The sequence below is a fragment of the Haliaeetus albicilla genome, chromosome 9 (genome assembly GCF_947461875.1).
Source record: "Haliaeetus albicilla chromosome 9, bHalAlb1.1, whole genome shotgun sequence".
NCBI classification, from domain to species: Eukaryota; Metazoa; Chordata; class Aves; order Accipitriformes; family Accipitridae; genus Haliaeetus; species Haliaeetus albicilla.
In genome coordinates this window covers 28,394,874-28,415,466 of record NC_091491.1, presented here as the reverse complement: position 1 = coordinate 28,415,466, position 20,593 = coordinate 28,394,874, and the positions used below count along the sequence as shown (strand labels likewise).

Genomic DNA, 20,593 nt, shown 5'->3' with positions numbered 1-20,593 from the left:
CCCCCCCGCCCGCCTTGGCTTTGTTCCCCCGCGGCCGCAGCCCGGCGGCGGAAGCTCGGCGACGGCCCGACGGCGGGGCGCGGCGCGGGGGGAAGAGCCCGGTCAGGGTCTCCCGCCGACGGGGCCGAGCTGCGGCCGCGGGCTCCTCCGTGCCCCCGGGCCGAGCCGAGGGGCTCCGCGGGGCGGGGAGGTGTGTGTGGCGGGGCGGGGGGGGGGGGGGGGGGCCTGGGGAAAGGGGACGCCCGGCGGCCGCGCATGCGCAGTCCCTCCCCCGCGCGCGCACACCCCCTCCCCCCCCCGCCGCACCGGGCCGTAGCCCTTTCAGTCAGCGGCGGGACCTGTCATCGGTGACGTCACCCCGGCGGCAGCCAATGGGAAGGCGCGGCGATTGTTTGGCCGGCGGGGCCGGCGCCGCGGCCCGGAGGCGGCGCGCGGCCGCCCGCGCCCCGTCCCGTCCCGTCCCGCGGCCGCGCGGCGCGGGGCTCCCCGCCGGCCCCGCGGGAGGACGGGCGGCGCGGGGGGACCTCCCCGGCCCGCCGCCGCCAAAAGCGAGCCCCCGCCGGCCCCGCCGAGCCCACCCGCTGGCAGCGCCGCCCGTGCGCCCCGCCGCCGGGGCGGCGGGACCGGGAAACTTTTCGGGGGGAGAAAGAAAGAAAAAACAAAAGTTGGTTCCCCCCCCTCGCCCCCCCCCCTCCGCCGTGTCTCTCTCCTCCCGCTGTCAGGTGACTTTTTAGCGTTAGAAGCTAATGAGCGTGGATGCTCTGGGGATCCCAGTGATGGACCCTGCTGCTCTCTCCAGGCGGAACGCGGCGCTGAGATTAGTAGACTTGGCGGGGGCTCCTCGCCAGCAGCACCACCACCCCCCTCAGAGCATGACAGGCTTCCCGGGCTTCGCCGGGCACCCCCACGCCACGGCACCCACGCAGCCGGGGGAGCACGCCGCCGAGTCCCGCCTCGGGCCGCACCCGCTCCGGCCAGAACACATGGGGCACCGCCACCATCCTCCTCCTCATCCTCCTCCTCAGCATCACCCCGCGGCCCTTAAGCTCAGCCCTGCCCCTCATCCCCACCACCAGCTCCACCACCACCACCACCACCGCCATCATCATCATCATCATCATCATCATATGGCAGGCCAAGCCGAGGTGGTCTCTAGTCAAACGGGAGCGTTTGGCCCGGCGCAGTCACCAGCAGCCCCTTACCCCGTCTCTCACCCAGCCCAGGCTCTGGCAGCAGGTAGGGACTTCTTCATACGCAGAGACCTGCCGGCCCCACTCATGCCAGGGCTGACCGAGCAGCACCCCGCTGCAAGTTCTCACCACGGACTGTTTGTCTCAACAACAGGTAGCTACCCCGGACACCATGGTCACCACCACCACCACCACTCAGAAGCTGGGAATCCCTCTCTGTTCACTGGACTCCATGAGCAGCCTCCCCATGCAGCTCCAGGTGGCCATCTAAACGGACAGATAAGACTGGGGTTACCTGGAGAAATGTACGCCAGGTCTGAACATTTCACTCAAGTACCAGCCTCCAGGACAGATCCTTTTGCTGCTTCTTCGCTTCATAGCTACGGTGGCATGAATCTGAACGTGAATCTGGCTCCACACCACGGCCCGGGTGCCTTCTTTCGTTACATGAGGCAGCCCATCAAACAGGAACTCATCTGTAAGTGGATTGAGTTGGACCAGACTCCCAAAAAATTATGCTCGAAAACTTTCAGCACGATGCACGAGCTGGTGACTCATGTCACGGTGGAGCACGTTGGAGGACCCGAGCAGTCCAATCACATATGTTTCTGGGAAGAGTGTCCAAGAGAAGGGAAACCTTTCAAGGCCAAATACAAACTTGTAAATCACATCAGAGTCCACACAGGTGAAAAACCTTTCCCCTGCCCTTTCCCAGGCTGTGGCAAAGTGTTTGCCAGATCAGAGAATCTCAAAATACACAAAAGAACTCATACAGGTCAGTATGTAAAGCTCTCTTTACTCTCTCTCTGTGTTATTCAGCATACTGTTTTGCTTTATTTTGTTTTTAATGTATCCTTTGCGTTGTTATTGAATGCACGCCAAGTACTTCTGGAAAATAAATTCTCAGATTTGTTTGCTTCTTTACCGTTTGGAGGAGGGGGGAGAAAAGGGGGGGGAAAGGGAGAGCGAGAACAAATCTCAGAATTCTCGTCCATATTTTTTTCTGGTTGTGCGGAGAGGCTGCTGTAATGTTTATGCGAGTAGATCTGTGTAAATATCGAGTGATATAGCTGCTATTTCTGCTTATTCACACGGGCGAGGATTTTTTTTTTCAATTTAAAATAGTTGGGGAAAAAATGAAATCATTGTGCAAGCTCACAAATTAAAAGTGAACAATAGAAGTTACAACTTGTCTAGTCAGTTTTGACTGATGTCGCTGAGATGCTGCTGCTCGAACATTGTGAGAATAACACAGCTGCGACCTTTTCGTTCAACAGTTTTGTTTTGGGCAGAGGGAGTTTCAAATGTTTGATCTGAATAACACTGACATTTTTAATGAGCATTGCCTTCCAACGACTCTCTGCGTTCGCAGATATGGGGAGCTGCAAGTTCTGATTCTCGGGAGGGGGAAAAAAAAAATAGAGAGAAGAAAACCCAGTATTGTTTCGGCCTGTACATTTTGAAATGTCATTTGCAGATCTGTTAAGCGAAATTGGGACATGTGTCAGAAACATCTGTTAGTTCTAGTTACCAGAAAATAAAGTAACTCCATGGACTATCTTGCAAAACTACGTTTGAACTCTTCCGGCCAGGAAAGCATTTATAATTAATGAAATTGCACGTAGAAAGTTTTCACACTTCCAGGAGCAGCTTGTGAAGTTGTATTAATTAGTTTAGCAGCCGATGTTTGTAGTCTGTAGCGCTGGCGCTTTTTTTTTTTTTTCCTCCTCCCCCCCCCCCCCCCCCCGAAGAAGAAGATAAGAAATAAGCCCCTTTTGGAAAATTTAATCTGTTCCAGTGTAGGGTTTTCCACCTCCCATTCCCTTCTGTACAGCCTTCTGTACTGCGAGGGAAACTACATAATCCTATTGTAAGATCTGCTTACAGCCAAACGATTTTTTTCGCCTTCCAGTTCATAAAACTCCCCTTCCCCCATGCTCGGTGCAGGGCTTGACCTTCCAGGAGTTGCATTTTTATGCTACAACTCGACGTGATATAATATGCAGAACATATACTAATTTCGTATCGCTATCGTCTAAACATAGCACAGAGATTTTACAGCGACCGTCACTCGTCACCTAATTATTTTTCCATCGCTCTATGAATAGCTCGTCTGTGTGCAGGGGAGGGGGGGGCGATAGCAAAGTTGTGTTCCTCCGCTGCCTTCTCGGCCCCCTTTTTCGAGGCGAAAGGAGTATCCCCGGGTCACATAACTTGTCTCCGAGCCAGTTCCTTGGCAGATCAGCACAGGTACAGCCATTAACCGGGAGAGCTCATCCCTTAATGACAGTGTTTTTCTTAAGTAAACAAACTTTTACTGCTCTTTAACGGCCTCACTGTTTGAAGTCTCTGAAGCAGAAAATGGTTAAATTCTTGGGAAAACTGACCTACATCGGAGAGGCAGGTTCAGGGCAAACCCGAGATCGGAGGGTTGCGTTTATTAAACATCATTCTGCGCGCCTGTACTTTTCGCTTTAACTTTCCCGGTGATTAATTGCTGTATTGTGAAAACTCCTGCAGGGCCTTTATGGTTCCACCGTTTCTATTAAACACTCAGAAGTTGTCAAAAACGCAATGTTTCTGAAACCCTAATAGAACTCGCTACGAATTATTCATGAAGACAGTTCTAGATTCAACAGGAAAATTATTGCCTCCTCAAATATTAATGACTTCTGATTTCTCCGAGGCTGGGGAGCAGGCAGAGGGATTTCTGGCGATGTGCGAATTTTCCAGGTTGGAGGATAAGGCCGTGAAGGCGGCGGCAGCAGCGGGACGAGCGGGACGGGCAGGGATCGCTTCGCCGCCTTCCCAGCGGGCCAGGAACAATAGTGCGAGGCGTGGGACGGAGCCCCTCTCCCTCCCGGGCGGCCCCCGCCGCCCCCGCGCCTCGCCCGCAGCCCGGGGGCCGCCACCTCCGGCTCCCCCCCCCCCCGCCCCAGCCCCCCCATCCTCCCTCCACCCACCCGGAGAAGTTTGTAAATACCTTAATCCACTCCCGGAGACGGGGGATTATGCCACAATTTCCAAGCTGAATTTCACTGAACACTTTTGCCCAGCTACAAGTGTGGGGGTAAAATGGCGGTTCAGATCCTGCGCTCCTCCATCGCCCGGGGAACTTTCTGCGTGGCTGCACCTCCGTGCCCCGGCTGCGGCAGCCGGGACCTGTAAAATGTCCTCTCCCTGCCGGGTAGGGATTTCCACGTAAGAAAACCTGCTCTCGCGAAAGGAATACTTGCAAATGGCTCGGATGGCTCCTCTTTATTGAGGCGTTCAGAGAATGCAAACCGGGCAGCTGAGAAAATGCTGCCCTCTTCCCACTTGCAACCCGACTGTACGGAGGGACTTTTCAGCGGCTCTTTCAGGGGGTTAAGCGAAGTTGAACATTTTTCAACTCTCGGGGACGCGGAATGCGCCGCAGCCCGCTTTTACCTGAATGGAACTCACTTTGCACAAGCAGAGTGCTTATGAGGATGGCTTTCCCTGGGGTCTCCTAACTTACTGCTTGCTTGTACTACACTAATATCCTTGATTTGTTGTCTCAACTTGGATGCTGAAGGTCAAATTGTTTCCTTACGTGAAACCGTAATTAGATTATATGCGTGCGTGTGTCTATGCATATGCACCGCTGTATGTCGACGGTATTTGGTTACAGGGCCCGCGTTGTTTTCAAAGAGACCTTATTTTTAACCTCTTCCCCCCTTCTCTCTAACGCCAGGTATTTACCCATCCTCTGTGCAAATGTTAGCGGCGCAGGAGGTGAGAGCTCCTCATTGATTCTTACAGTGCGGAAGGGACATACTTTAAACGCTGAGCCATGAGCTTTTTCCCACCCTCCTTGCATAAAGTGCATTCATGTGAAATATTTGGAATGCCTTCCTTTATGTGCCTCTGCTCGCAGCCGAGCACGAGGTGGGCTGCGTCCCTCCGAAATTTAATCGTGACGAACTGAGAGGGGAAAAAAAAGCCCCAACATATTCGGGGGGGGGGGGGGGAACCAACAAAAAAACCCCCAAACCTGGAAGCTTTTACAAATATTGCAAGTCCTGTCGACCACATACGCCATGATGGTGAACACAGTGGCTTTGTTTGCACTTCAGGTTTAAGGTTCGGCCGTGTATTTTTGTGGTGTCCTCTGCGCCCAGATACTTTTTGGCTTTTGACGGGTGAGGAGGCTATTTTCATACTCGGTGGATGCAGGACCCGGGTGCTGCTTGGCGAGCAGGGTTTTGCAGTTCGCTATTATCAGCGACGATAACGTAGTCATCATTTCATCCCGAAGCTGTCTGTGGCATGTTTCCTTGAAAACGTCCTCTGTATCGTGTACCATGCCCGGTCCACACGATCCGAGGTTAAACTTTCACACGACTCCAGCAACACGATTGTATTGCTATTATGCTTAACGTCACTTATCATATTACGAGACAAATTAATCCCGATTGCAATTCCTTCCATGACTGAGTAGGTTCAAATGAAAAGGGAATCCTACCCTCGCGACAGTGCCGTGCACCGGCCTAGTCATCCTCCTGCTGAATCTCTATCCTTTTGCCCCTCACAATCGGCGTCTTTTGGAAAAGATGTTGTGCCTTAACGCACGGTACCAGCACGCCGGGGAGCGGGGAAAGGAGGGGGGGATGCGGATCTTCCACGGGATTGTAACCGGTGCACGAATGGAGTGGAAGAGATGTGATCTAGCCGGGTTATGAATAATATTTCCACGTGCACCTGGGGGAGTGTGAGAAATGTATTTAATGTAAAGACCTTCCCAGGGATAAATCACTGACCGCTCTTTCTGCAGGACATCCGAGTCTGCGGGGACGGCACACGTTCTTTGCTCGGAACGAGCACTTGGCCTCTAAGTTTTCCTTATCTCGGGGCTTTGTCTTTTGCACAAACCCCCACGTCGACACACAGGGCAGGGGAAGGGGGAGGAGAAGCTGGCCGGGCAGGGCGCTCCCGCTGCGGAGCCGGCTGCGCAGCCGGGTGGGCACGGGGCGGCGGCGCCGGGGGAGCTCGGCGGGGCGGGCGGCGAAGGGCAGGGCGGGGGGCGGCGGGGGGGGGGGGGGGCAGGCGGCGGCCGGAGGGGAGCTGCGCCGGAGAGAGGAGCCGTGCCGGGGCCGGAGAGAGGGGCCCGGGGACGGTGCGGGCTTGAGGGGCGGGGTGGAGGGGGGGGTGTGCCGGGGTGCGCGGCTCCTGCCCCGCGGCCGCCGTCGCTAATGGCTGTGCTCGCCCGTTGCCTCCTGCAGGGGAGAAGCCGTTCAAATGTGAATTCGAGGGCTGTGACAGACGCTTCGCCAACAGCAGCGACAGGAAGAAGCACTCGCACGTCCACACCAGCGACAAGCCCTACAACTGCAAAGTGAGAGGCTGCGACAAGTCCTACACCCACCCCAGCTCCCTGAGAAAACACATGAAAGTGCACTGCAAATCCCCTCCTCCCAGCTCCGGCTACGAGTCCTCCACGCCCTCCTTGGTGTCCCCCTCCTCGGACTCCGGCCGGGAGCCCCCCGCCTCCTGTTCCCACGCCGAGCCCTCCGCGCCCGCGCAGCCCGCCGCCAACCTGAGCGAATGGTACGTGTGTCAGGGCGCGGGGCTCCGCGGCCCCCCCGCGCCCCTCGCCGCCCCCCCGCCGCCGCCGCCGCCGCCGCCGCCGCCGCCGCGCCCCCCCGGCGAGCCCCGGCCCCGCTGCTAAGGGCGCGCCGGCGGGCGGCGGAGCGCCGGCGGGCGGCCCTCGCCCAGCCGGGGCCGGGGAGCGCCGCTCCGGGGCACAGGGGAGGCCGAGCGGGAGACGCCGAGCCAGGCGCTCGGCGGAGGCAGAGACGACGCGCGGCGGAGTGCGCGGGTGGGCCGGCGGCGGGCCCCAGCCGGCGGGCCCCAGCCTGCGGGCCCCAGCCTGCGCCGCCGGCGCCTCGCCCTCGGGAGGGCCGCTCCCGCCTCGGCCGGGGTGCTGCCGCCTCCCCGCTCCGGGCCACACACCGCCCCCGCCCCGACCGCCCCGCTCCGGGCTGGTTACGAGCTCGCTGATTTGCATCCCCTTCCCTTCTTCCCCTCCCCTCCCCGGAGGACCAAAGTGGTTTCAGACAGATTTTGGCTGTACGGATTTTCTCTTGTCACCAGTGCCGTGTGCTGCAGTGTTCTGTTCGCCCACGATTTGCTGTGAGAGTGCGGTTTTTTAAGAAATATATATATATAAACTATTATTTGTTACCGAACTGTACAAAATGGATCCATTAAATTCTTTGATTAATTAACCCGTTCGATGGACGTGTCTGTAAAGAATCTCCTTACTTTTCCCTCTTGCCGTATACAAATACATATATATATATATTTCCCCCCCTCCCCTTCCCAGTAGTCGCTAATAAAGAAAGGCCCAGGGGGGGTGAGGTGATTGACTGTCCATTTTAGCTCCCACTGGTAATGACTTCTAATACCCAAACATGCCCGTCCCCACCCGGAGCGTGGCTCCTGTTGAACCGTGGGCGCTGAGGCTCCCGGGGGGGCGGGGGGGGGGGCAGACCCCGCTCGGTGACGTCACGGCAAGGGCCGGGGCCGGGCCCGGGGCCGGGCAGCCCCCCCGGCAGCGCGGGGACCCGCGGCCGCAGCTCCACGGCGTCCGCCCTGCGAACAGTCCCGATGATAAATGCCTGTACCGGCCCGGCAACGCGGCTTTAGCATCTTCATCCCGCCCCGGAGCTTCAAGCTAGACCCAACGCAAAGCCACAGTGTTCACTCCTCTGGTTCAGAGAAAGAAGGAAAGGGAAAAAAAAATAAATAAACAAACCCCTCCACTGGGGTAGCTTGAAACTGCCGAATGGTGCCGTTTTAATTACTTTAATGATGTTTAAGAATACCAGATAGTATAGGCAAATAAATAGCACGGGCTGCTGGAAGAGGTTTCCGTGGCTTGCTGAGCGCAGACAGAAGGCTGCTGTAACCGCATCTTCTCGTGTCTGCTGCATCACCTCTGCACCCAGGTGACTGGGGTTAGCGTGTGTCTACAGCTGTACACGTATGCACGCACGCACGTATATGTTTATATACGTTTATATACGATATGTTTATATCTGAATATAAAGCTACGGCAAACGAATAGCTGGTCAGTGGCTAACCCACCCCCCCACCCCCCGGCCCAGCGCCTCCTCTGCTAATGCGGCTTTATTTTCCTCCCAAGGCAGCAAGCCGGGGGTCCCTTCTTCACTCGCCCAAACTCGACAACTTGTGCATTTAAACACCTCGAATAGTGACAAGAGCGTGTCGCTACCGGGAATACACGTAGGGCATTACCTAGGTGGGAGAAATGTGCGAGAGAGGAGCCTAAAGTAGGGGAAAACTGTGCCCTTCTGCAGCCCTTGAAACTTGTGTCGTGGAAATCGAGAGGTACAGAAGGCAGCTGCGGGCAGGGAGGGTGCTTCCATCGTGTCCTGAGATGTGTTTATTTCTTTATTTTTCTATTTACAGAAGTATTTGGATGTGCAGGCTAATCACCTTTAATTTTTCATTTGCTTGTTACAGATGTCTACCCCGTTGCTCTCAAGGTAATCTAGACAGACGCAGCTGAAAGCCTGAATCTTATGCCTTAGACATCAAAGCAAGCTCGCACAAAGAAGTATTTCTTCACAACGGTGAATCTTCATGGTAAGTTAGGATTTCTATGGCAATAGGCAAGTCATACTTAAATAGTGAAAGGCGAAGTCTGGAGCCCGTCCAGTCTTTTCATTAAGGACATAATATTTACGTCTAACAGGCCCTTTTTCTTGTGTATACAAGTATATATTTTTGTTTGACGCGAACTAAATCATTTTCATTTAATTTCCGGTAAACAAAACCCACGCGAACAGGGCACTTGTTCCAGACCATAATAAAAATGGATAAGACTGTCAGGAAGAAAAGGCCCGCTTGAACCGTCGCCTCAGCTCACTTTTGTTTCTGCTTTCTGCCGGGATCAGAGAATGCGTTTGGGATTTGAGGGCAAGTTTCTAAAGGCAAGGAAATGGTTTTTAAGGGGGAAAAGAAAAGGAGAAAGGTCTAATCAAGCTCGGGTTGTTCAAAGGGCCTGATTTTGGGGTTGAAAGTGTGAGTTTTATGGTGCATCAGCATGCCACGTTAGGATCGCTATGGTAATGAGGAGAGCAATAGCAAGCGGCCTTCAAAGGAGGCACACTCCATTTGAGACAGTCTATTAAGATACATTTGCACTGACCTTTGGTTTCATGCTAGCTTAATACACTCAATCTGCTCCCCGCTAGAGATATACTTCCTCCACCTAATGCACTTCGCCGGAGTTGGGGTCTGCTGGCCTTCGCCCTCCCCCCGAGGCCAGCTCCACTCGGGGGTTGTAGCCCCGCTCTCCTCCTCCCCAAAGCAAGGGGCTGCCAGCCCGGCTCGGGGCCAGCTCCCCTCCCCTCTCCCCGTATTTCTGACCACCTTCTCCCAGCGAAACCCGGCCACGAAGCCCGAGAAGTTCTTCCCTCTCCATTCCCCCCCCGTCGCGGGGGAAGAGAGGACGGGGACCGAAAGACACCCCCCCCGCCGCCCTGGGCTGCTGCGGCCCCAGGGAGTAGGTGTGCCGATGGAAGCCCCCCATGACCCAAGGGAAGCGGGGCGAGGGCCGGGGGGAGCCGCCAGTGCCCCCCTTGCCTCCCCGGCCCGGCCGGCCGGCGCTGCGCGGCGGCGAGCGGAGGCTCCGCGGTGCGGGGGAACTTGACACCCGCACGGCCGGGGCCATGGGCGCTGGGCCATGGGCCCGGGAAAGTTAGAAGTCCATGTTCCAGTAATTGTCTTGTTGTTTATTTTATCCAAGTACCCTGGTGAATAGGGGAAAAATAAACACGATGAAAAAAAATTCAAACAGTTGAGTCGTCTTTAGTGCCAGCCCTTGTGGTTGAATAAAAAGGATGGTCCAATTTCTATTGAGCTGAGAAATCTTTGAAGTGGGAGTTATTATCTGAGAAATTCCTGCTCGTCGTCCTAACAACGCTGATGAAACGTAAAAGGTTCTTTGTCAGCGATTTGTTCTCCTCTCTGTCAAACTCACCCTGCCCGTTAGCTTTAAACCGTTTCTAAAGAGATAAAATCAAACTTTTAAAGATAACTTTAGGGGTCCAGAGGGTGCAGAAAATACCAAACTATCGAATCCTGTGTACAGACATACATCTGGATATATGTGGCTGTGGCTGTGTGAAACTCTGTCTGTGTACAGATCACCATAGATGTCTGTATGACCTTACTGTTCGAGAGTTGAAATGATGTCCATTTTTTTGCATTTTATCCTCTGAACTTTTCCGTCTAATAAATTATTCCTACACATATGCTGCACAGAATGCGATTCTTGGGAGAAGGCAGAAATGTTGGGTTTCATTAACACCACTATGTGACCAACAAACGTTTTCTTTCCAGTAGAGTGAAATCAAGAGCGTAGACGTAAGAGTAAAGGCTTTGATCATTTTAACAGTCCGAATACCTATTAAGCATGTATATACTGCAACGTATCGAAGTTGTTGACGCATTCAAAGCGATGGCTTCCATATGCTCTCATGTTTTATTGTCCATAAGTGTAAAGGTAGTCAAACTGCATCCCTTTTGTATCTTCATTTTATAAACATCACGGTGTATATTGAAATGATTCCCTGGTCAAGGTTTATTTAGTAGTTTCTCATTGGAGATCATGCAACGCTCTGTTCGTAACACGAATCCCTTGAAGTTGTAACTCATCAGTGTACTTCTGTTCTAGTTGCTACAGAATGATCTGAGCCCAATCCTGCCATTCTAAGCAACCCCATTAATTTAATGGGACTTTTCCTAAGTAAAGACCGAGTCAAACTGCAGTGAAGTGGGTACTGTTATTATTATTGTTATTATTGTTATTGTTATTATTAATTCTGGATCTTGTCATATTTATGGGAAAATCTACCACATTCCTTGTGAACTGTACAGAGGAGAAGCCTCTGAAAATGTAGCTCGCAAAAAAACATTTGCAATGCTGATACGCTGTATCTCTTTCCAGACTTCTTATACTCCGTATTTTCCTTCATCACGTGTTTGGTAATGAAGGAATGTTCTGTTGTGTGTTTGAACATACTATTTATTTTTAATATTTGGATTTTTTTACAATAAATATTTATAAGCGTTTCAATTCTATGGTTATTTTTACAAATGTGCACTTTTAAAATATGTGTTTGTACTGATGATACCGAGCCATTCCTAAAACACTGTGTAATCAACCTTGTCTTTCTGTTGGTTTTTGTATTAGTTGGGGGAAAAAATTCCCCAAGCCGGTGTACTATTAATGTGGTGTACAATCAAGTACTAATGCGTGTTTTTTGTTGGTCTTTAACCTCTTTTTAATGTTAATCGTTTTAGGTTGGCATTTGCATTAAAAGAACAAAACAAAACACTTCTTTGGCTTCATTTCTGAGATAACATTTTTCAGATCGGAGACTTCAAATGAATTGTACTTTAAATCTTGACCGAGGTGCAGAGTGTGAGTGTGATAACAGAGCCCGGTGTCACCCAAGTGGAGCCCTGTCCCTTTGTCTCCCCCCGCCCCGGTTACCTCCGCCGTGGCACCCTGACTCCTGCACGGGCAGTTTGCGGTTCTGGGGTCACTAATACTCTCGGTACTGGCGAGAGTTTCCAGCCGGAGCCCCCCCGAGAAAAGCTGCCGCTCCCCTCGCCCCCGAGGGGTTTTTGTTTTGGCGGCGCGGGTGAGGGATGAAACTGTTTGAAGAATTCCCCCCCCCCAAATGAGTCCCTGTCACAGTGACACTTTTGATAAGGTTCCTAGGAGGATTTAGAGCATTTTCTTTCTTTCTAAGAGAGGAAATTCGTCAGCTAAAGTAACCTGAAGGTAAGCCTTCGTCGTCTTGCATACTCCTCTAACCGATTTTAATACGTTGCAGGGGTTCGCAGCTCCCGAACATACTCAGACTTTTCTTCTCATGACTTTTTAAACCTCAGCTTTGCAATTTCGAGGGATGCAGCAGCCTTGGGCACATAGCCGTCCTAAAGCCGGCAGGCGTCGTGCGCATGCGCGCTGCCTTGACTCCTTTAAAAAAAAAAAAAAAGGAATACTTGAAAGAAGTTGCCTAACACAGAGAGATGACAAAAAGTTGGCTTTGGCCGGTAGGAATATTGTCAATAAAGAATACATTTGACTACAGAAAGGGAGAGAGAAAAAGACAGAAAATAATTAAAGAAAGAAAAGAATTCAAGAAAAAGAACCGAAGGAAAACATTTTTGCTGGTCTGTAAAAGACAAAAAAATGGCCCATAAAGGAAAGGAGGGCTAACAGTACATGCTAATTAAAGAATACAATTCTATGGTCTATAATGATTGAGCGAAGACATGTACTTATTACACTTGACTGTCAACAAGGGAAGGAATGTCCCCTCAGACAACATGGTGAGAGACGTGTGGGCATTATTAGTGGTCCTTTTATAGACATTGCCTTTTCTTTCTCAATGCTGACAAACCATTTTGGAGGGAACCATCCCCTGTTGCTTCCTATCATCGATCCCCATGCAAGCCCCCGCATTGTGCAAGTGCATTAATTAAAGACCATTCATTTAACAAAAGAACATTGTATGTTCAGGAAAGGAAGATTAGAAATATGAATCAGTAACCGAGACCCGTTTCCGCCGCCTTATCGGGAGAAGCGGAGGGGAAGGAGGTGCAGCGTGCGGTTAAACACAACGCACCTCCCCAGCCTGAGCGGCGGCTCAGCCACCATTTAGGCTCTTTGGGACAGAAACCCTGAAACGGATTACAATTGGGAGAAAAGAAAAAAAAAAAAAGAAAAACTGAAAAAAGGTCGTTGTCAAGTGTCTCTGTGTGCGTCGGACTGCTCAGCCCTCCCCTCTGCCCCCGCCAGCCTGCCCGCTCCCCGGGGCCGGCCCGGCCCGGCCCGCAGCGCTCCGCTTCCCGGGGCCGGACCCCCCTACCCGGGAGGGACCGCGTCCAGGGCTCGTGTGCGTGTGTACACACAATTCCACGCACATTGGTCATGTCAAAGGGGGTTTTCCAGCTGCTTTAGAGGCACAAACGCACAGGCGTGCGCCCATCCCTCCCCATCCCTTCGCTGCCTTGATTTTTCCAGTCCGAAGAAAAAAACGGCTGGTCCCCCAAAGCCGGTCGCGACACGAGCGTGACTTATCGTGAGAAGGTAGAAGGAGAGCGCAGGGAAGCAGAGGTTATGCGGGAGTGGGGGAAGGAGAGAAGTCGGATTCCCAGTATCACCCACATGACTTGCTAAGCGGCTCCAGCTTCTCTAAAACCTCTGGGCCATATGTTAGTTTATTTACACCCTTTGTCTTTTCGTGTGTCGCGTGGTGAAAGAATATTCCTGGGATATGAATGAAAGTAGGCTAGAGTAAACAAACAAGGGGAGCGCCTGCTTAAGGAGTATGTAACATTTCTGAGATCCCAACAGAGCACGGCGTTCCCATGGTTATAAAGGGGCCAGAACAGCAATTAAAGCTTTTAGTTAAAACCCCCAGATTTTTAATGCTGAATGACACATTGACTCCATTTTCTCGTAGATGATTTAGAGTTTTTGCAGGATTACACTAGGGGAGGAGAAGGAGGGGGGACGAGAGAAGTCACCGCAAAAACAACTGTTTAACAGTAAAAAAAAAAAAAAAAAAGCACAACAGATTAAGGTGTTTCCAATGATGGCAGCAGCTCAGAGAAACCTCTGCAGCTTTCCCGTGAGGCTAAATTTGGTCTCAACTTCTCCTGCATCTGGAGCTACCCCGCTCCGAGGCGAGGACCGCGCTAGCTCGCCTGGATTAGGCGACGAGACCCCGCGGCGTCGGGCACCAGCTCCCGCGCTCGGAAATCCCCGCATCAGCTTCGTTTGCTTCTTCTTCAACCGCCGCAGTCGACCCCGTGGCCGGGCTGGAGCACGCTGGGCTACGAGGAAACCTTTTCCCTAAAATAAACAGGACGCCCTCAACAAAGCGGCTGATTTTTTTTTTTTTTCTTTTCCCCCAAGTCAGTGTTACCCAGAGGATCGGCTCATTACTGCTGCAAAACCTGTCTCCGGGTCACTGTGCTGGTGTGCACGGACTGGGGAAGCCCCCCGGGGGGGCCCGACTGAGCCGTGCGGGGCTGCGCCGCCCGCCGGGCCGGGGACCCCCCCCCGAGCCGGCGCTGCCCGCGGCCAGCGGCTCCCTCCTGCCCTCGCCCTGCCTCGCTGCTGCCCCTGAGGATACCTGCTCCAGCCCACCCTGAAAGCCAGACAAAGGCGCCCATCCCGGCCCCCCTCCTCCTCCCCCCCCCCCAGCTGTTTTGGGAAGACGCAAAAAAAAAAGAGAAAAATTTATTCTCCAACTTTTGACTAGTCACTGCTGGCTTAAATTATCCTCTGCCCTGTGGGGGCAATAGTGAAGCAATGGGAGCTCCTTGCTCCACTGCCTGCTCCTGCGAGCGGCTGGGAAACAGGGTGCATCTGAACTTGGGCAGAGGTGGGCTGCCCTCACGCAGCCCTCGTCCCGCCGGGGCCGGGGGTGGCCAGGCTGGGAGTCCCGGGGTGGGGAGTCAAAGGGAGGTTTCAAGGGGGGAGGTTTTGTTCTCCCTACCTGAGGACAGATTAATCCTCGCATGTACTTGATAAAGATGAAGACCTTGCTGGGAGGAAGGGAGGGGGGGCGGGGGGGGGACCGGGTAGGAAAAGAAAGAAGGAGTCACTGGATTGTTATTGTCTAGAAAACAGGCCACCTTTAAAAACCTGTTGTAGAAATACAGAGACTCCTTTAAGTGTGAAATATCATTTCATTGTAAATAGTCAAAAAAGAGTCGGTAATCCAACTTCCGGAAACTGTTCTGAATTATTTCAGCAGACTCTTTTAAAAGGGGATTAGCAGGGCTTTAGGGGCAAAATCCTTCTGTTTTATTCAATCTCTGATTTTATGTTATAATTACTAGATGTAAAGACTCGCGAATTAGTATGCAGGCGTCGTCCAGACATTATGCAGGTGCTATTCTAATCATTCAGCTTTTTAATTAAGGAACGAGGTAAGAAAACAGAATCATAAAAACACTTTTGTGAGAGCTGAGAAAATCGTGAGCGACTGCATGAATAAAGCCTTTATACCTTATCCTGACAGGTCAGACACCAATTGCCTGACTTACGACCTTTTCTTGCTGAAACAATGGTTAACAGCTTTCTCACCTTGTTCCCATTATAGCCTTTATTCTCGCGGAGAATTTATGGAAATGGCCCTAAAATGCTTACACTAAAGAGGGATGCAAAAAAGGTATTGCAATTTTAATTGGTGCGTGTCCCGTACAAAGATACTTTCATTCGGGTCGGTCGGGAACGGAGGATCTCAGCCCGGCACGAGGGTTTGGGTAGATCGAAACGGTTTGAAGCATAAAATTCTCCTCCAGGAGAGGAGGGGACGCAAACAAACAAAAAAGCCACCCAAAGTTGCCGGAATGCCCGAGCAGCCGCCGCGGCTGGGACGGCGCCGGGTCCCCCTTTGTTCGTGCCTCAGAAGGCATCGCGCTCCTTGATCCCGCGATGCAAACTTAAAGCCTTTGTGGGGCTTTGTTATTATTATTTAATTTCTTTCCCTTGCCTTCCTCCTCTCCCCTCCTCTCCCCCCTCCCCACGCCTGGCACTACTGCATCACGTGTATTAACATATGAATGAAACAACCAGAGCCAATGCACTTAAGGTAATACCTATGCTCCGTTCTCGCCTGATTATCTTTTTATAGAAAGTTACATTAACTAATGACATTTACATAAATATGAATAATTAGTAAGGTAAGTAATTCTGCTCCGACGGGGGAAGGCGGAGTAGAGAAGTGCCTGAGCCCTGAGCCCAATTTTCGGCTCCCCAGACCTGGGCGCTGCTTCGCCCTGGCACCGGGCAGGAGGCGCGGAGTCGTCTGTGGGGAGGAGGGGAACTGTCACATTTATATTGTTCTCTCTGTCTCTCTTTTTTTTCCCCCTAATGTGAAACTTTTCTCTTGTGCCCCTCTTTTATCTCTCCTCCAGACCTCCAGTTCTGAGCAGAGTTCAGTGGCTGTAAATGATAGGTTCCCAAAAGCATCAATCCGCGCTCCTCTAGTACTTGGCCGAGAACAATGCAAGTATTAGGATATCAGCAGCACTCGAAATGATCACGCGTTAAATTATTTTGCTTTCACGGATGAGGGGGCTTTTTTCCAATGTAAATCAAGCGCTTTAGTTATTAAGTCTGAACACTAATCTCCAACAACCTTTACATAATGTGGCAGAATGTGCCACACCACTTCGCACCTGCACTCTGAATAGAGCCGCCTTTTCAATGTAAGACACGCTTGTTGCCCCTGGGCTCCAAAGGAGTTGTGTGAATAAGTCAAGCTTTTTGAATACCCCTACTCGCTTTCTCTTCCTCCTTTGATCACAGAAAATGTCTTCTAATTTGTCCTTTTTCATTGTAACAACGTTTTCAAGTCTCTTTTTATTTTCCAAACCACATATTTATAAAGAACATAAATCGCCCCAGAAAACAAAAGTTCTCTCCTCGCCAACTGGCCGAGTAGCCTATGATCACTTTGTTATTCACGAGGAGAAGGGGAAAACAAGGTTCTCGCAAAGACTGTTGCTTCTTGAGTTTGTCCTAAACAAACGTTTAACTTTGGGACGGGGCGCGGGGGGAGAAGCATGTCTGTTCCCTCCAAAAATAAGGGCAGATCCATTTGACTTGGGGATCCGCTCCATGCTCTCTCCAGGCTAGTGGCCAGCTGCGCTTCAGCCTTTTAGGTACCGGCGCCAAATGGCGTGGAAGAGGGCAGAGGGACCGGTGTCTCTCCTTGCCCACTGGAGTGACTGGAGCCTCCGCCTGCTTTCTGAGCCCGCCACATAGCTCAGGGCGAGGCCAGCTGTAGCGAGGGGGTTTGCACGCATTAATTCTTAGCCGAGCTGCCTACTTTAACGACCTCCGAGCATAATGAAGCCTAATTTATAAATCCGCGCAGGACGTCAAACTTAATAGGGAGCGGAACCGCTGCAAAGAACCGCCGGGCTCCTTTCCCTCGCCGCCCCCCCCCCGGCCCCCCGACCCTATTTTTCCGCCGGGGAGCCGGACACCGTCCGCCCCACCGCCGAGTGCACCGTGCCCGGCCCGGCTGCTCCGGGCTGCCCTGCCCGCTCCGCAGCCCCGCATCAGCTGCAGGGGCAGAGGCTGGAGCCCAGCGGGGATTCCACCTCCTGCCTCCGCCTCGGCCCCGTCTCAGACATTTCCGAGGTGTTTTACCCGAGTGTCTGCTAAGGAGCAGTAGGTTAATGGCATTTGAGTTAGGTTGGTCTCTCTGCAGGCTAAGCCCAGCCTAGGAGTTTCTCACTCCTCCTTCTCGCAGACGGGTTTCCGGACGACTCTTTAGCATCCCTATTCATTAGCACGTTAATCAAGGCTGTAATCCCAGCGAAGAGGTGCCCGTGCATTCCTGCTGCAGCTCGAACCGCCTCTCGAGCGGGCACCTCTGTGCAGCGCTGCGCAGCGCCCGCTCCCCCCTCCGCCGGGCTGCCTCCGCCGGGAGGCTATTTCCTTACATTACCGTAGGCTCCGGGTAAGAAAACTAACAAACCCTCCTAATACAGTTTAAAACACTTTGATGTCTTGCCAAGAAACACACTTCCTTCAAGAGACAAGTCAACATTTGTTTTTCACATTAAATGGCGTTTAGTTGCCACTGAAAAAATGATGCTGAAGGACCACTTTTTAATTCGATGTATAACAACCGCGGGGGTCTAAGAGAAAATAACGGCGAAAGCTATAGACACAAATAACTAAATTACCAAAACGTTAGTATATCTCCTAGGTTCATTAATATGTAACAGACTCCCCAGTTAATCTCCAAAAGCCAGTGTTCCCCCTCTAAAATAGCACTCTGGGACGAATTGTACAGGAGATCAATCACTGCTAATGCAGTAAGGTTTACTGCAAGGGGGGAAAAAGCTATTTACACCTTCAAATAGAAGCTTTTGAGATTTAAGAGTAAGGGTCATACATCACCAAGAATAAATGATTATGAATTGGTAAACGTGCCCTCCAGCCATTAGCTATGCGACGCGATTTATCATTTCTGGGTGTTTTTCTTTTTAAAATCATCTGGCTGTTTGAAAAGAAAAGCATGACGGAGAAAAAAAACACCGCGGGAAAGTTTGTTTTTGCATATACTATAAGTCATCAAAACATGGCTATTCAGAAATAAACGGGGTCACTTATGAACTGCTTAACGAGAGACAATAAAGCCTTTCCATTGTACACTTTTATGACTAAGGGATCGGTGGGCTTCTCCCAGCCCAGCCTCCGGCCGCTTCTGCCTTTTTTCCTCCTTTCGTTGCAAGTTACAAACCCGCGAGTGTCGTAAGAAATCATTTACGCCCTAAAAATGAGTTGCCGGTGTCTTTCCATCGCCTGACATATATTGAACTTAGATTACAGGGGACATTTTGCCAGTTCTCAACAATTGCCAGTTGTCGGCCAAGATGCTCGCAAACAGCCGGGTAAGGACTGGGCGGGGAGGACCTGCCCTGGCAGCAGATGTGGGGTGGTAGGACAGGACACCTCTTGTTCCTTGGCTTCATTACGAAAAAGAGATGAGGGCTCCTTTGGGTGGAAAACCTCGCGACCCAGGTCGGTGGAAGCCGGCTCAGCCCCTCTGGCGATATTTGGAGAGCTTTTTTGCTTGTCTGCGCGTCGTTGGCTTCTTTTTATTTTTTAATTATTATTATTGAAATCGCTTCGCAATGCCAAGTAAACCTTTTTCCACTTAGACTGTGCTCAGGGCGGTGGGAATGTTGCTCATCAAATTAAATAATCTATAATAAAACACATACTTCAGAGCTGGGAAAGAATGACAGCGTGTTGTCGAAGGGCGGGGGTGGGGGGTGGGGGGGATAGCTGGCGGCACCCGTCCCCGGCTGCTGGGGGGCCGGGGTGGCGGTTCCCAGCGCCGGGCAGCGCTGCCGCCGCCCCCGCCCTGCCGAGCCCCGGCCTTGGGGCTGGCACCTGGACCTGCCGTCGGGGGACACAGCCAGGACAACCGACGGGGGGGGCATAAAAAACGGGGTTCTGGCAGGGGAATCACCTGCCATCTCGTCGAAATCTCTTTGGCCCCCTAACTAACTGCGCGCCGGGCCAGAGGCGCGGTGCTGGCGGTGGGCAGGGGGCACCGGCGAGGGGCTCCTCTCTGGCCGTGGCCCTCAGAGACGTCGAAGGCAGGGCAGAGCCTTCAGGCCTCTCGGGGGAGGTGCGTTAGGGACCTCCGCTCGGAAGGGCCTCCGGGGAAAATATAAAGTTCCCTGAACTGTTACATCCCGCTGCCCCGATACGTCGGGTTTCAATTGTGACAAGTGCCTGTTTTCTTAGGGCAAGAGATTTAATATGTCTGGTGAAAGGGTCTGTGGCAGTGAGGCTCACAGCAGGTAACCAGCTCTGCTAGGGGGGTTTTAGTCCCACTTCTAACACTCCTAACATATTTGCAAGATTTGGGAATAAAGCGACTTGCTTGTAGACTCGAGGAAGAGCTGAGATTTCTGGTTTGTTTTACAAGCTCGTTACAGGCACATTTGGCCAAAGGGCACTGTTTTATGTAAAGACAAAGACACAGAGCCCGTTCTGGGGAATGCGGGGCTTTTACAAAACCCTGCTCCGTGGCTTATTGTCTACTGGGTGGCTTTGGGGGGGGGGGTGGGGGGGAAGGAAAAAAAAAAAAAGCCAGGCAGTTGCACGCCATGGGTTTGCTGACCCTCTTGGTGCAAATACCTTACGGAGGCACCTGGAGACATGTATTTCCCAGGCGATGCTGTCCCCTCTCGGTTTCTGGGCGCCTCCCCGCCCTCCTCGTCAGGCAGCGAAGCGCTCCTGCGCCAGGCGCGCAGAGCCGCGGAGCGGCCGGCGGAGGGGGCGCAGGACCCCACGCCGGGCACCCGGCCGCCCCCTGCCCCTCGCCCACCGAAACGGTGGCAACCTCGCCGCGGGCTCCACTGGGGCGTGAGCCAGTGTGCGCCGTGCTGAGAAGCGGGAGGCCGTGGAAACCTTCAGCGGGTCCTGCCGAGAGGGGTGCGCAGAGGGCAGGCGGGCGGGCCGGCAGCTGCCCGGGCCTGCCCGCACCCCCGGGCCCCGGCCCCGAGCAGCGAGTTCCGCGCAAAGCAGCGCCTCCTTGCCCCTCACCCCCCCGAGATGAAGAGCGATAATAAACTCGTAATTCCCCTTTGTCAGAGGGGAGGCGAGGAGAGACTGACGCTGCTCCTTGCCTCCCCGGGATCCCCACTGGAAGGTCCGCTTCTTGGTCCGCCAAAGAGGGCTGGGGCGCAAGGCGTTTTCCTCAGAAATCCTCTTTCCTGTAAGAAGCCTATTTCACAACGCAGAGGAAGGGGAAAAAAAATCTGGGATGATCTAGTTCTTTGGA

The 20,593-nt window shown here is 52.8% G+C and overlaps 1 protein-coding gene across 9 annotated transcripts; it reads left to right on the top strand.

Moving 5' to 3' along the window:
* The first annotated feature begins 298 nt into the window (after window positions 1–298).
* Window positions 299–12,381, top strand: ZIC4 (Zic family member 4). 9 transcript variants are annotated; one of them, XR_011326190.1, is made up of 5 exons: window positions 299–1,965; window positions 6,434–6,546; window positions 6,630–6,758; window positions 8,700–8,822; window positions 9,026–12,381. XR_011326190.1 is itself a non-coding variant. In XM_069792279.1 (4 exons), the coding sequence occupies exons 1-4, from the start codon at window positions 747–749 to the stop codon at window positions 8,724–8,726; spliced, it is 1,488 nt and encodes a 495-aa protein (XP_069648380.1). In that variant the 5' UTR covers window positions 299–746; the 3' UTR covers window positions 8,727–12,381. The 9 variants fall into 9 exon arrangements, 8 of the variants coding, with proteins under 8 accessions (XP_069648380.1, XP_069648377.1, XP_069648374.1 ...); XM_069792279.1 differs by having other exon boundaries at window positions 8,700–12,381; XM_069792276.1 differs by lacking the exons at window positions 8,700–8,822; window positions 9,026–12,381 and adding an exon at window positions 7,259–7,436.
* Window positions 12,382–20,593: the final 8,212 nt, after the last annotated feature.